The 13,506-nt window shown below is 46.5% G+C and overlaps 2 protein-coding genes across 2 annotated transcripts in view; one reads left to right on the top strand and one right to left on the bottom strand.

Annotated features, from left to right (window-relative positions):
• LOC138174635 (class I histocompatibility antigen, Gogo-OKO alpha chain-like) overlaps positions 1-13,506 on the top strand; it is a 529,286-nt gene that overhangs the window by 353,790 nt on the left and 161,990 nt on the right. The gene's annotated exons all lie outside the window — the stretch shown is intronic.
• Positions 1-13,506, bottom strand: part of DLC1 (DLC1 Rho GTPase activating protein) — a 212,505-nt gene that overhangs the window by 107,765 nt on the left and 91,234 nt on the right. Inside the window, exon 5 of the mRNA XM_069104844.1 lies at positions 10,749-10,782. Within this exon, the coding sequence (XP_068960945.1) occupies positions 10,749-10,782 (34 nt within the window). The remainder of the gene's footprint in view (positions 1-10,748; positions 10,783-13,506) is intronic.

Raw genomic sequence — 13,506 nt, 5'->3', positions numbered from 1 at the left:
GTGTGTGTGTGTGTGTGTGTGTGTGTGTGTGTGTGTGTGTGTGTGTGAGCACGTGCCTATGTGTGTGTGTGTGTGTATGAGCGTGCACGTGCTCAAGCCCTACAGTTGTGGGCTGCTTCAAGCACATCCAGTCACTGTATTATCAGTTTAACCTGCTTTGTTATGAGAGACTAGGAGTCATCAGAAAATGTTATTAAGTCAGGTATCAAAAAAATGATTTAGCACCTACTACATGGCAGGTACTGTGCTAAATGTTTGTAATGTAAAGATGAAAAACATCCATGAAACAGAAAAGCCAAAAACCCCCCCACACAAAACATTATATATACATGCGCATAGGCATGTATGCTCTCTGTCTCTCTGTCTCTCTGTCTCTTTCTCATACACATACACACACACACACACACACACACACACACACACACACACAGAATCATTTCCTCTCTAGCCCTGTGTCCATCATTCACCTTTTTCTCCCTCCCTGGGTCTTACTTTCTTCTCAGATAAGGGGAAGGGGCACATGGAATCATCTCCAAGCTCCCCTCCCACTCTGGGGCTCTGCTTTTGCAAGCCAGGACTCCACAGCCCTGTAGAGGGGAGATGAGGGGCCAGGAGCCTGGGGTCCTCCTGGTCTATTGACCATTAAAGAGAAAAAGAGAGGGAGCAATCTCCTTAGCCTACACTGCCCCCCCCCCCCCAACGGCTGTGTTAACTACATTAGTCTAAGGGACTCCTCCTTTGAAATGCACAAGACCCCAGCCAGGTGGTGGAATCTGTTGGTCATTCGCGCCTTAGTGGGAATTGGTCTGGGGGGCCTGCTTTTCTCCTAGCACCTCCATTGGGCCAACTGCCTCTAGGGCTAAGGCATTTGGTTGGGGGTGGGGCAGCAGGAGGAGGGCCAGCCAGGAGGGTGACCTTTGAGTGTAGGACTGTAGACAGTCCAGGTGGGGAGCCCCTAGGAGGGCACATCATTAGGTCAGAAAGTGAGTTTAGGAAGAGCTATGGGGCTCACAAGAAAATACCTATACCAGCCACCTTGGCCCAGGAGCCTGGGGGTAAGGTGGGACGCCCCTGGGACTCTCCTCTCCCCAACCTGTGTTGGTCCTGGCAGGGCTTTCTAACTCTCAGGAGGACTTGGGCCTGAGTCTGGAGACAGACTCCTCATCCTCTGAGCACCTGCCTAACTGGGGGAGAAGGTGAGTGAGGGTTGGGAGGGGCTGTGATCTGTGCTGGGCACTGAGGGTGCAGCCTCAAGGCTATTTGACTTGCAGAGGCCACCTGACCATCCCCGGGGAATTGAAGGCCACTTCTTTTACTTTCTGCTATTTCTCAGCTGGACTCTTGAGATGTCATAGATGGAAAAGGCCAAAGCTCGATTTTCTTCTCTGTATCCCTGCCTGAGCAGGCCTGCTGAGCCCCGAGGCAGATTTTGTAGTTCAGGCTGGAGAAGTCTCGGTCTCCAAAGTCATTGAAATTACTCAGGATCCAAACTACAAGAACATGTAATAAGATTGATCTATCTGTCTGTCTGTTCATCTATCTACCTATCCACCTACCTCCCTACCTCCCTACCCACCTATCTACCTATCTACCTACGTACCTACCTACCTACCTACCTATCTATCTATCTATCTATCTATCTATCTATCTATCTATCTATCTATCTATCTATCTATCTATCTATCTATCTGCCTGCCCATCCATCCGTCTGTCTGTCCGTCCATCCATCTATCATCTGTCTATCCAAGTAGCATTCCTTCTTCAGGGGTCCTCTATCTGGGGCATCTTATTCAATCTTCCCTCACCTGGGAGGTAGGTAATTTAAGGGAACAGCTGTGACAGTGACATCTGAGGAAATGGAGGGGCAAGGATGAAGTGATGGGCTCCTGAAAAAACACTATCCCTATTTTTACAGCTGAGGAAATTGAGGATTAGATGGTGCAAGTGACCATGGCCAGGTCCCAGACAGTGTGTCAGAAGCCACACTTGAACCAAGACCTTTAAGGGTTTTAAATTGGGGACGTTCCTCTTGGGCAGAGAGACTTGGGAATGGGGGTGCTTGGCTCATTTCTTCTTTTGTCTGAGTCAGCATTGACCTTATGGGGGCCCCACATCTGAGGTCACCCAGGGGTGCTGCTCTGTAGCTACCTATGTGAATCTTGCCTTCAGAAGTTGAGGGCTCACACACATTGATGGGTGGCTGCCAGATCCAGGGTATGACATGTTTCACTCTGGGATGGAGCAAACTGAGCTGGGATCTATCAACCAATGGCTAGGCCCTGCTGGAGCCCAGATGATGGCGCAGGTCCCCACTTGACATCATGGTTGAGGCAATGGTGTGGGTACCACTCCTTCACCTGCCCCAGGCATTCTCTGGTTGGAACCAGGGCCAGCCTGTCACTTCTGATACTGTTGTCCCTCAAACAGGAGGATTTGGACTCAGACAACTGAACGAGATGGGTGGGAGTCCCAGAGACCAGCAGCAGGAAGCAGTATTGAGCCAGGAATGAGACCATAGGTGTGGTGAGGGTCTGGAGCAGAGGCCTTCTCTCAGGGAGGAGGCCTCTGTGGGGTTCTATTGGGTCACTTGCTGCTGAGCCTGGGAAAAGGAAGCCTTGAGCTTGAGCCCTCATCGCTTTTCTTAGCCTGACTAAATGTACTTTAAAAAAAAACATCCTTTTTAAAATAATTTATTAGAAAGTTTATACATATTAATCAAAGATTATTTATCTCAACAAAATGAGCAAACAAAATGAAGTTCAAAATACAACTATAAGATCATTATGTATTATATTTTGATGAAACTAATGAACATTAATTTGTATACTCTTCTGTTTGCAAACCCTTGTTTTCTTATTTGTATATAGTTATGCTCATTCTTTCTTTTCTATGCATCATTTCCCCTATCTCTCTATATATATTTTTGTATTCTTATTTTTTTGTTGTTGCTTATGGTAGGGCAATTGGGTTAAGTGACTTGTCCAAGGTCACATGGCTATTTTTTGTGTTAAGTGTCTGAGGCTGGATCTGAACCCAGGTCCTCCTGACTCCAGGGCTGGTGCTCTATTGACTGTGCCATCTAGTTGCCCTTTTTTGTATTCATATTAAATATCAAGGTTTCAAGTGTAGGTGACCCATAGGAATGAAGAAAACAGCTATCCAAAAGATTTGATTGGGTAGAAGGGACAAATGGTTGAGTTTGGTGGCTTTTGCCCATTGGATGGTTGGAAATACAGATTTGGAAGTCAGATAGAAAAATAGATTTAATAATTAAGAGAGTAGAGATGGTAGTTAAAGGATGAAATGCATGTTACATGCTAGCTCTCCCATTAGAATATGAGTGCTTGGTCCATAATAAATACTTAATCAGAGCTTGTTGATTGAGATCGCCAAAGGGAAAGAGAATCATATATTGCCATTTTTTAACAACACTTTCTGAAGGTTATCAGTTAGTAACTATAAATGATATCTAGCAACGAAAAGAGGTTCTGGAACTCTGGAACAAGGAAATCACGGCCAAGAAATGATTTTTAATATATCTAGATCACAAGATCATAGATTTAGAACTGGAAAGAACCTTAGAGGTCATGAAATGTAACCTCTTCATTTAGAGTTGAGGAAAATAATTCAGAGAGCAGTTACGCGATTTGCCTAAGGTCACTTACCAGTATCTGAGGTGAAATTTGAACCCAGGTCTTCCTAAGTCCAATATTCTAAACTACTCCATTTTTGAAATATATTTAGCATGTATGCATAAGTTTTTGAAATCAGAAAATGAAAGCAAAAGAACTAGCTTCCTTTCTTCAGCCTACCTTGGACCTGACAATGACTCTTATAACAGTCTGAAGGTTAATTTAGTCATGCCTTCACTGTAAAGCAAAGCAGAGAGCTGAACTGACCAGATAACCAGGTTATCCAGCCCACGTCGCCTCCTTTCACAGGCTCAGACACTTGCCATTTTTTAAAGTCTTCCAAGAAAAATCTCCATGAGCATTACTTTTACTATTCTTGCCCAGAATAAGTTGTGTAAGCTCATGGGTTTCTGCTAAATTTCTTCCAATTTGCATGACTAGGGCTCATCAGTCAAACTTATATGGTGATCCTACCTTGAAGATGACCGCTTCAAGGAATGAACTTAAAATATTCTCAAATATGTCCTAAATGTGCTTTAAAGTAGCAGACATTTCCTCTCTGATCATGTGGCTGAAAACTGCTTGGTCTAAGGCCTCCATGGAAAGTCAGAGCAGAGGGGCTTTGATTTCCAGTGGAAGCTGAGCCGGGAATGTTCTTGGACGGGCTTAGGTGGGCAGCTATTCAGAGAAATTTGTCAGACTGACCGTGACCCCAGAATGGCCAGTCCAGGAGATGGCCTGGCCTAGCCCTCTGCTTCTTGGCCCTCTGGGGTGACCTGTTTGGCTGAGACATGACTGCGATGGATGTCAGGGACCTGTCCATAGCACCGACTCCAGAATTCGAATGGGAAGCTGGCCAAGGTCAAGGTAACGAGGTCAAGGGAAAGGCTCAAAATCATAACTAGTCAGTGCTTTGTGGTCCTTAAAGTACTATGGCAATACAATTCAGTAATAATCAAGATCAAACCAGTTGTTAGCAGCTCTTGAAGGAGCCTGGAGATGTGATGTTACAACCCGCACGATGCCTGCCCACTCCACTGGTATTTGGCGCCAGCCACTCCAGGGAATATGACAGGGCTTCAGAGGAGAATTGATTCTAACTATCCCCATTTATCAAATAGACGAAAGCCTTGGGTGGTGAGAGGAGGCCTGCAGTTGCTGTGCACTTGGCTCCCCAGTCATGCTCTCAGACCCTTGGAGGGCCAGTGAGAGCATCTGCTTGGCTTAGCCATTATTAGGATGGCCCGACAGACACATTCTTCCCCAGCCCTCAGAGACCCACCTTCTCTCACCTTCCTGCTGCCAACCTGGGAACACAAACCACACGTTGTATTACGGACCTTCCTGGCAGGCCAACAGTGGCTGGCTTTGCAGAAAAGCCAACTTGTGGTCCTTAGGAATTCCTGGATATGGAACATTTAATGTTATTTCCTCCCAGCAACCAAACCAACCCTTCATGGGTGAGTTTACACTAGTTTTCAGGAGAACAGAGCGGTTGGTTGTGTGAATACATACCCTAAATTCCATCCTCATAAAAACACAAAACAAAACAAAAACGAGGCAAGCCAGAGAGCCTTTGACAACCCACTGCATTAAAAATGGAATCCACTTTCTGACAGGGAAAAGGGAACCGAGAATATGGAATGTGGGCTGGGGTCCAGCAGAGCTATGGCAGGGTTCCAGGTCTTACACATGCCTGTAGGAGTGAGTGTGTGTGTGTGTGTGTGTGTGAGTGTGTATGTATGTGAATGTGTGTGTGAGTGTGGGCCTCGTGTATTTAAGGCTGAATTCTAATGAGAGGAGAGATTTCAAACATTTTGAGAAACCTCTCACCTTCAGTGGAGGGAAAGGCTGCTTCTGGGTTTTTTAAATTGCTGTTTTTACATTTTTATTCTCACCTTCATTTCATTTTCCCTGCCCAATTAGGCTTTTCTTGTAATAAAGAGGTTTTTAAAAAGTTTCAGGAAAGCAGCAAATGCATTGATGGTGTACGTGACACTCCAAATCCCAAGTTACCAGAAAGGGAGGGATCTGTGCATTTCCTAGTCTCTTGGGTGGAGGTGGAGGCCAGTGGGAGTGGGGAGAAAGGGATGAGTTTAGTAAGCTTAAGTTCCTACTATGTGGTGCATGTGTGCAAGCACAGGCTTGAGCTAAGCATTGGGAACACAAAGAAGAAAGGTAATGGGAGTTTGAAGTTCTTCCCTGCTCCTTAATAAGCCTAAGGGAATTTGATGATCTTCCCTAATTTGAAGATCTTCCCTGCCCCCTAATAGGCCAAATGTAATCACATGGAGCCAGTGGTGGTAGGAGTTTGCTGAAGGGTGGAGAAGAGTCTACAGGAAGCTGGGAGTCAGAGAAGTTGGAGGATGGGAGAGAGAAGACATGAATGCAAGGAGGCAGCTAGGCTTGTGAGTGTTTGTGGGAAGGCTAAAGGATGCTGTGGCTCCCTGCTGTGCTATGGTGTATTAACTTCTTACCCCCATTAAGAGCCATCAGGAAAGTGCCTTTTGTTCTGAACCAATCATTCATAGATCATAAAGAGACATCTGAGGGGAACCTGTTAAGTATAATTCCAGCACTCTGCCCCTCTTGGGGATTGGAGACAAGGGTGCTCAGACTGGGTGCTGCTGCTGACTCTGCCTGTCCTCCCCTAGACATAGGCTCTTGGAGGACTGGCCTTCTTCCCACTCTGATGATTGGCTCAGAACTCAGATCGAATCTTCCCATGCCACCCATGAGCCGTGTGTTTCTATATGTATATGTTCAGACATCCCTTCCCTTTGCCACATACAATAATCTTACTTGTGCGCACCTAATATGACACTCTCTTTTCCTAAGGTTACCTAAATGAGCTGAACTACTACAGTCAATGGGTCAAAAGAGGAACTTCCAGATAATTTTTAGTCCCACTGATGTCACTTTCTGTTCTTGTTGCCGGTAAAAGGGACCATGGTGGTTGGGACAAGTGGAAATAGCCTGTGTTGTTTCTAAGAGCCCAGGTCAAAGGGATGTGTCTCCTTTGGCTAAAGTGTAGATGTCTGACAAGGGAGAAGCAGGAGCCTGGGCTATCTGTCCCACCCAACGGAGGCTAAGAAGCAATTCCTATGGGCTAAGCTCTAAGTGGGCACTGGGGATCAAAAGCAGTGCCCACCCTGAGGAGCTTCTGTTCCTCTGCCCTGTTCCCCATCCCTTGGGCCTTTCTAAAGTGAGACTCTTGCTCTGTAAGTCTTTACGAGGCCTTGCTGTGGCTGAGTAGGTGGAGTCCTGGCATTGGGGCTCAGGAGGGTCTGAGCTCAACCTTGCCTTAGACACTTACTAGCCATTGATTCTGGGTGAGTCAGTTCATCTCTATGCCTTACTTTCCTCACCTGTAAAATGAGGGGGTTGGATTCAATGGCCTCAACCTCAGCTGATGATTCTGGGAAAGCTAGGGTGGAGGTAGTGGTGTCAGGGTCTCTGAAGCAAGGGCCACACCAGTCCTTGGTCTGCTTTATATTGGCTCCTGGCCCACAGGGAACATCCAGCTCCCCACACAGTGGCGTGAGAGCAGCCACTCTTGTATGGTCTCCTAGTGAGTGACAGTCACAGTCTGTGACACAAAGTCATTTGGGGGCACAGTAGGAATAGGCATTATTGTGTACTTTCCTGGGAGAGCAGTGCAGAACCACTGATCCCATTCAACGAGGGACCACTTACTCTTTTTTTTTTTTTTTTTTTGCCTTTTGGAGGGCAATTGGGGTTAAGTAACTTGCCCAAGGTTATGCAGCTGGTTTTTTTGTGTGGCTGTTAAGTGTCTGAGGCCGGAACCAAACTCAGGTCATCTGACTCTGGGGCCAGCACTTTACTTACTGCGCCACCTAGCCGCCCCCGACCACCTACTCTTGAACCTTCTAATGTTTCCCTTCAATATATAGGACAGAAGAAAAGGGACCAGACACAAAAATGAGAGGAAATACGGGTCACAAGGGGACGCCCCCAACATCCAAGTACAATATGTCTCACAAATCCAACGTGCAAAGATGCAAAAGGAGGTCAGTGAGGTGGAAGGGGACCCCCCCCCCCCAGGAAAGCTCTCTGGAAGAAGAGACTCCTCCCTCCATCCAAGAGACAGCTGAGGTGCCTGGTATCCCCTCTGATGATTCTCTGAAGCCTTTAGTGTGACCCTGCTTCCGTGTCACCCCAGCCAGAGGCATGACTCTCCCAGGACCTCACCACCAGCTGAGCTCATGGCCTACAGTGGCCAGATCACAAAGAAGGAGAAAGCCGCAACCCCAGGATGCCTCCATCTTGAAGTCATGTGGACTTCTGCAAGGGAAAGAGCACCACACTGGAATCTGGGCTTCTCTGTTCTCTCCTTCAAAGACTCTGAAAGAAGTGGCAGGTGCTGGCCCAGCAGCAGCTGCCCTGAATAGCTATGCAGCCGTGGCCAGGCTGATTGACCGGTAAGCAGTGCCCCTGGTGGGTCTGTTTGGGTGAGATCACTCCTGCTGCCCTTATGGACAGATGCCTCTTCTCAGGGCTCTGAGCCTGGGTGAGGGCAGATGCTGATAATTCCCCGATTACTTTGGATTCTTCTCTGCAAGAGGAATATATACAGCTACACTTCTTGTCCTTTCTTCTTGGGCCTCCCTTTGTCACCATTTAATCTCATGTGATAGAAAATGTGTCAGTGGTTGCTAATGTTGGTATGTTGTTGGGTGGGTAATAGAAATTGGGAGCCCAAGCAAGAATAACATGTGTCCATTATGGAAAGAGGCAGGAAATAGGGGAGAAAAAAGCTGAGAAACAGGTCCAGTCCCCTGTAGTTGTCTGCAATAATTTTCTAAGCCAGGCTAAAGTGATGAGAAGGAGAAAAAGAAGAAAGGAAAGAAATCTAGAATGTGAAGCCCAGGTTTTCCCCTAGCTTACCACTGAGTCGTAAGCACAGGGTGAAGAGGGAGAGGAAAGGAGTACCTCTCATGTGCTTTCCTTGGGTTCTTGCATTGCCACCCCTCCCCCCAATTCAGTGTCATGTGTGGGGTTACCTTACCTCACAGGGAAACACCATCTTCCACACAGGTTATTCATTACCCCACCGTAGTAACTATTATTACTGTTGTTTGTCCTTCATTCTGGAAGAGGACTAGAGAGAGGGTGATGGCTTGACTTACAAGTGAATTGGATTTAAATGAGGCGGGGAGATTTTATCTACATATACATGCATACATGTATACTGCATACATATGTATATACACACATACATATAAAGGGCAGTAGTCTATTTTCCCACTTTCACTTAAAGGAAATGAGAGATGTTACGATCAATTATGCCAATAGGGGAGAACCAGATAGTCAGAGACTTTTATTAAATTAGAAGAGTCCTTGTTTGACCTGGGTGACATTGAATGTAAATGTTCTGATTGGCCAAAAAACTTGGTCACATCCTGTGGGCTGTCTACAAAAGAGAAGACAAATTCAGAACTTCTGAAGATTCAAGAGTCTGTCAGAGAAGAGATCACAGGAGTCTGGCAGTGGAGATGAGTGAGTCTGGGGACCAGCCAGAGTTGAGTCAGAAAGGACCACCATTCAGCGAAAGGAGAAAGACCTTGGAGGACTGAGCTGGGGCAGAGCAGGGTGATACTGAGGAGGGTCATAGGCCCTGTGGACAACAGAGGGTTGTCCCCCACATCCTCCAAACATTTCCAGTGACCCCAATTTTGTATCAACCACAAAGAGGCTAGGCATTAAGCAGAGAGTGATACAAATGAAAATTAAGGCAGAAAGCTAAACCTCTTCCTAAATAGTAGCAGTTTTAGTAACTGGGGGCCCAAAGCTATAGTAATTGTATCCCTAACTTTTCATTAGAGGAAGCTAGATGTTACAGTAGATAGAGGGCTGAGCCTGAAGTCAGGAAGACCTGAGTTCAAATCCAGCCTCAGATACTTACTAGCTGTGTAACCCTGGGCAATTGACTTAACACTGTTTGCCTCAGTTTCCTCATCTGTAAAATGGACTGGAAAAGGAAATGACAAACCACTGTAGTATTTCTGCCAAGAAAACTCTAAATAAGGTCACAAAGAGTCAGGCATGATTGTACAAGTCTTTTATCTAAAATCAGTTCTCTAAAGCACCAGATGAACCACCAAATGGATGTGAAGCCAGCCCTCTAGACTCGAAACAAGTGAATGATTATAACAGGGTGTTACCTAGCTATTACAAGGGGAAAAATGAACACCATGTTGGTGTCATCGTGGCGTGGAAAGAATTTGGGTGATCATCAGCAGGGAATGCCAGAGCAACCTAGAAACCACCCATCACTCAGTACTCCAACTGCAGAGTCAGAAGGGGCCAAGGAGAGCAACCATCTGAACCCTTATCTGAAGCGTTAATCTTAGCTATGAGCTCCCTGACAAACACCGCGCCCATCAGTGACAGGGACCTCCCCACCTCACGAAGCAGCTGATTCCATGACGGCATAACTTGGATGTGAGGAAGTTCGCAGCTCCCCCCTCTGCTCTTGATTCTATTTTCTGAGGACCATTTAAAGCCTTGAACACGGCCCTCCTCTCATCCCAAGCTCTGGTCCCCATGAGATACAGTCTCCACACTCCTCACCTTTCCTTCACTCACATCACCCCAGGGACCTCATTCTCTCTCCATGTGGCTCTCAGAGCTCACCTCAGGGGGTGCTTTATGTGTAATTCACCCCCAGAGGGCGGGTGCGCTTTAGGTGTGACCTGACCAGTCATAGAGTGGTGGGACAGTGTCCACCTCACCAGCTCTGAACACTCCGCCCATCTTAGCTGAGCACATTAAGACTGTGAGAGCTTTGTAGACCGCTGTGGAAAAAAGCTCACCCCATCCATCACTAGTATGAATCCCCAATTTCCAAAGACAATGAGCAAACAGACTTCCCAGCATCCAAAAGCACACTTCTCATAAGCCAACCATGCCTGTCTGCCTATCAGGAGAGTATTCAGAGATTCCTTCATATGCCTTCACCTTCCCAGCAAACCAGGATCATGGGACTGAACTCAGGCAGATCGGACACTGTTAGGCGTCTCTTGGAACGTTCCCCTTTAAGACGGGAAAATCAGTTACCATAGAGAGAGAAATAGCCACCAAGTGGCTACTTACCAGCTTTCCCCTTTTCCACAGCACTGGGCAGGGCCTGAAAGACAATAATGAAAATCATGTTACTGGGAGGGAAGAACAAAACCAGCCGCAAGTCACAATGAGCAATACAGCAAGGCCCAGGGGATACCATACCTTGGCTCTCCACCACAAGCAAGTAAGACCAGTTCCTATTTCTAGAGCTTGGTAAGGTTTGCCAACCCTTTTCCTCAGGCTTACTCAATATTATATGTATTCTAGTATTATTCCCATTTTCCAGATGAGAAAGGTTATTAAGATATTATTGACCTCCTGATTTCCTAACCCCTCACCCTCAGGCCATTGCTAGGAAATCCCGACTTCTTACTCCCCTTCTGGTCAGACTTCCCAGCCTGAGGGGCTCTGCCTCCTGTTCCCTGATTCTTCCTTGGGAAATGCTGTTCCCATCAGCTGCTGGCCTCCTTGAGAGTCTCTCACCACGTGTACCCATACAACAGCTCCCCTCCTCCCCGTCCTGTCCTGTTTCTCTGATGCTTAATGCAATTTCACCTTATGCCAGGTTTTCACAGGATTGGTTAACAAAAGGAGGTATGGGGTACTGGCACCCATCCACTTCATGAGCTACAATGAAGTTGGATTTCCCAAGTGTGTAGTCAAGAAGGACTTTCAGTATTTATTATTCAACCAATTTGTGTAAACTTTGATTAAGTGCCTGCCATGGGTTAGGCCCCATGCTAGGTCTGGGGATACTGAGGCACAGATAGAGCAGTCCCTAGAGAATTCACAGGCATGTAGATGAGAAAATAAAAGACACAGACAAGGCAACAAGATAATTTCAAGTAGAGGAGAGAGACAGGGGCACAGAGACACACAGAGATACAGAGGCAGATGCAGACACAGAGACAGGGAAAGAGAGAGATATGAGGAATGAAGCTGGGGATTCTTAGAAGAGATGGTAAGGAGAGAAGACAGAGCAGATACAGGTCAGATCAAGGAATGGAGGGAGGAGATGGGAAGGAGTGGCCAGCCCCAGACAGGTGATAGAGGCTGAAAGCCTTCTCTGCTGCTTGAGCAGAATTCCTTCCCCTCTTTGTGCCTTTCAGGGAACAACCTAATTTCCCCCTCTGACCATTGTGTCCTTCCATCATATTGCCGATGAATGAAAAAATCAATGTGTTTGGAAAGAGGCCACCAATCACACCATGAAAGAGAGCTGGCCAAGGAGTTAGGACACCAGGGTTCAAGACCTGGCTTTACAGCTAAGTGACCCTGCCCATGTCCCTGTTCCCTCTGGACCTCAATTTCCTCACACTAAAATGAAAGTGTGCGACTAAATCACTCTGAGGTTTTTCCAGGGCTGAGATTTTGTGCTTCTCTGTCTTGTCTGGGGCTGGAAAAATGCCCTACTGGCCCAGCACAAAAGGACTGACAAGTTGCACCAAATTTACACAAAATGATGAATAGAAATTTCTCAGACAGTTGTGTTGAATCCATTTTGGGGAAACAGATTTGGGATCTAAGGCCAGGAGATCTCTCAGACTCCACAGGATCACAGGGTCATAGATTTTGAGCTAAAAGGGAATGGAGAGGACATTGAATCCCACCCCCTCTCAAAGAGGTGAAGTTACTTGTCCAGCTCAACCAACTAATGTGAGAGGCAGGACCAGACTCTAGCTCATCCTCATGTCACAATCAGGGCTCTCTCCACTGTGCCACCCAATTGTAGACTAAAGCAAGCTGGCTTGCGTTTTTCTTTCTTTTAACAGAGGAATGAACAAACTGAGATTTGGACAAAGGAAGAGGCTGGCCCAAGGAAACAGATAGCAAGTGACAGAGCCTGGCTTGTTATTCCATTCCTCTGGCTCCCATTCCCAGTCTGGCACTGTCTCTTGATGGCCATTGCAGATGGGGTTTTCGCCCAGCTCAGTGAGGAAACATTGCCTCTGTCAGTGTTCCCAACTCAAGAGGAGTTTTGGATTCATCAGTGTCCCTGGCTAATGGTTTCCATCTGCTGCAGTTGAACTGGTCTCCAGGAAGTGAGTCAACATTTTTGGCAACGAAGCAATTAATGGGATTTTCCTGCTGGCCACATGGGTCTGCCCTAACTTCACCAGGACTCTTCTCTCTTCAAGATGGAACAAAGGAACCCCCACTAATAACTTCCAAATGACAGAGTTACAAATGTAAGAAGAAAACCAAACACAAACATAGATGGTCTTCCGCAGTTTTGCACTCTTCACTCTTGGGCTCAGAACCCAGGAAAGCCAGCTCACCAGCTTTGTCTACACCTCCTCAATGCAAGTACTCTGCAGAGAAAGTGGTGGTTGAGTCACCAGGACCAACCAGCCCCTTCAAAGTGAGAGGGATGAATCTGCCTGCCAGCCCAGAAACAGGAACTACAGGGATTTATCTACAAGATACACTCTGCAGAAAGAAAGACAGACATATAACTAAGAAGGTGTTAAGTAATTGTAGCCAGGCCATGAAAATATAATAAAAGTGACTATGTTAGGAATATTAAACTACTTATTGAGTGCCACACCAACCAAACTACTAAGGGATTACTTTATAAAGCTAGAATAAATAACAGTAACACATATCTTGAGAAAGAAAAGGTTAACCATCTTGGGGGGGGGACACTAAAAGAATTGAGAAGAGGCCTGAGTAGTACAAGCATTAAACTATTTGGTTCTCTTTTCTCCACTCTTTCCTCTCCTCTCTCCTCTCTCCTCTCTTCTCTCTCTCTCTCTCTCTCTCTCTCTCTCTCTCTCTCTCTCTCTCT

Source organism: Petaurus breviceps, unplaced genomic scaffold (assembly GCF_028583685.1).
Source record: "Petaurus breviceps papuanus isolate PSGF00001 unplaced genomic scaffold, PetGlider_PUasm1.0 689, whole genome shotgun sequence".
Lineage (NCBI taxonomy): Eukaryota > Metazoa > Chordata > Mammalia > Diprotodontia > Petauridae > Petaurus > Petaurus breviceps.
This window is presented reverse-complemented; position numbering and strand designations above follow the sequence as displayed.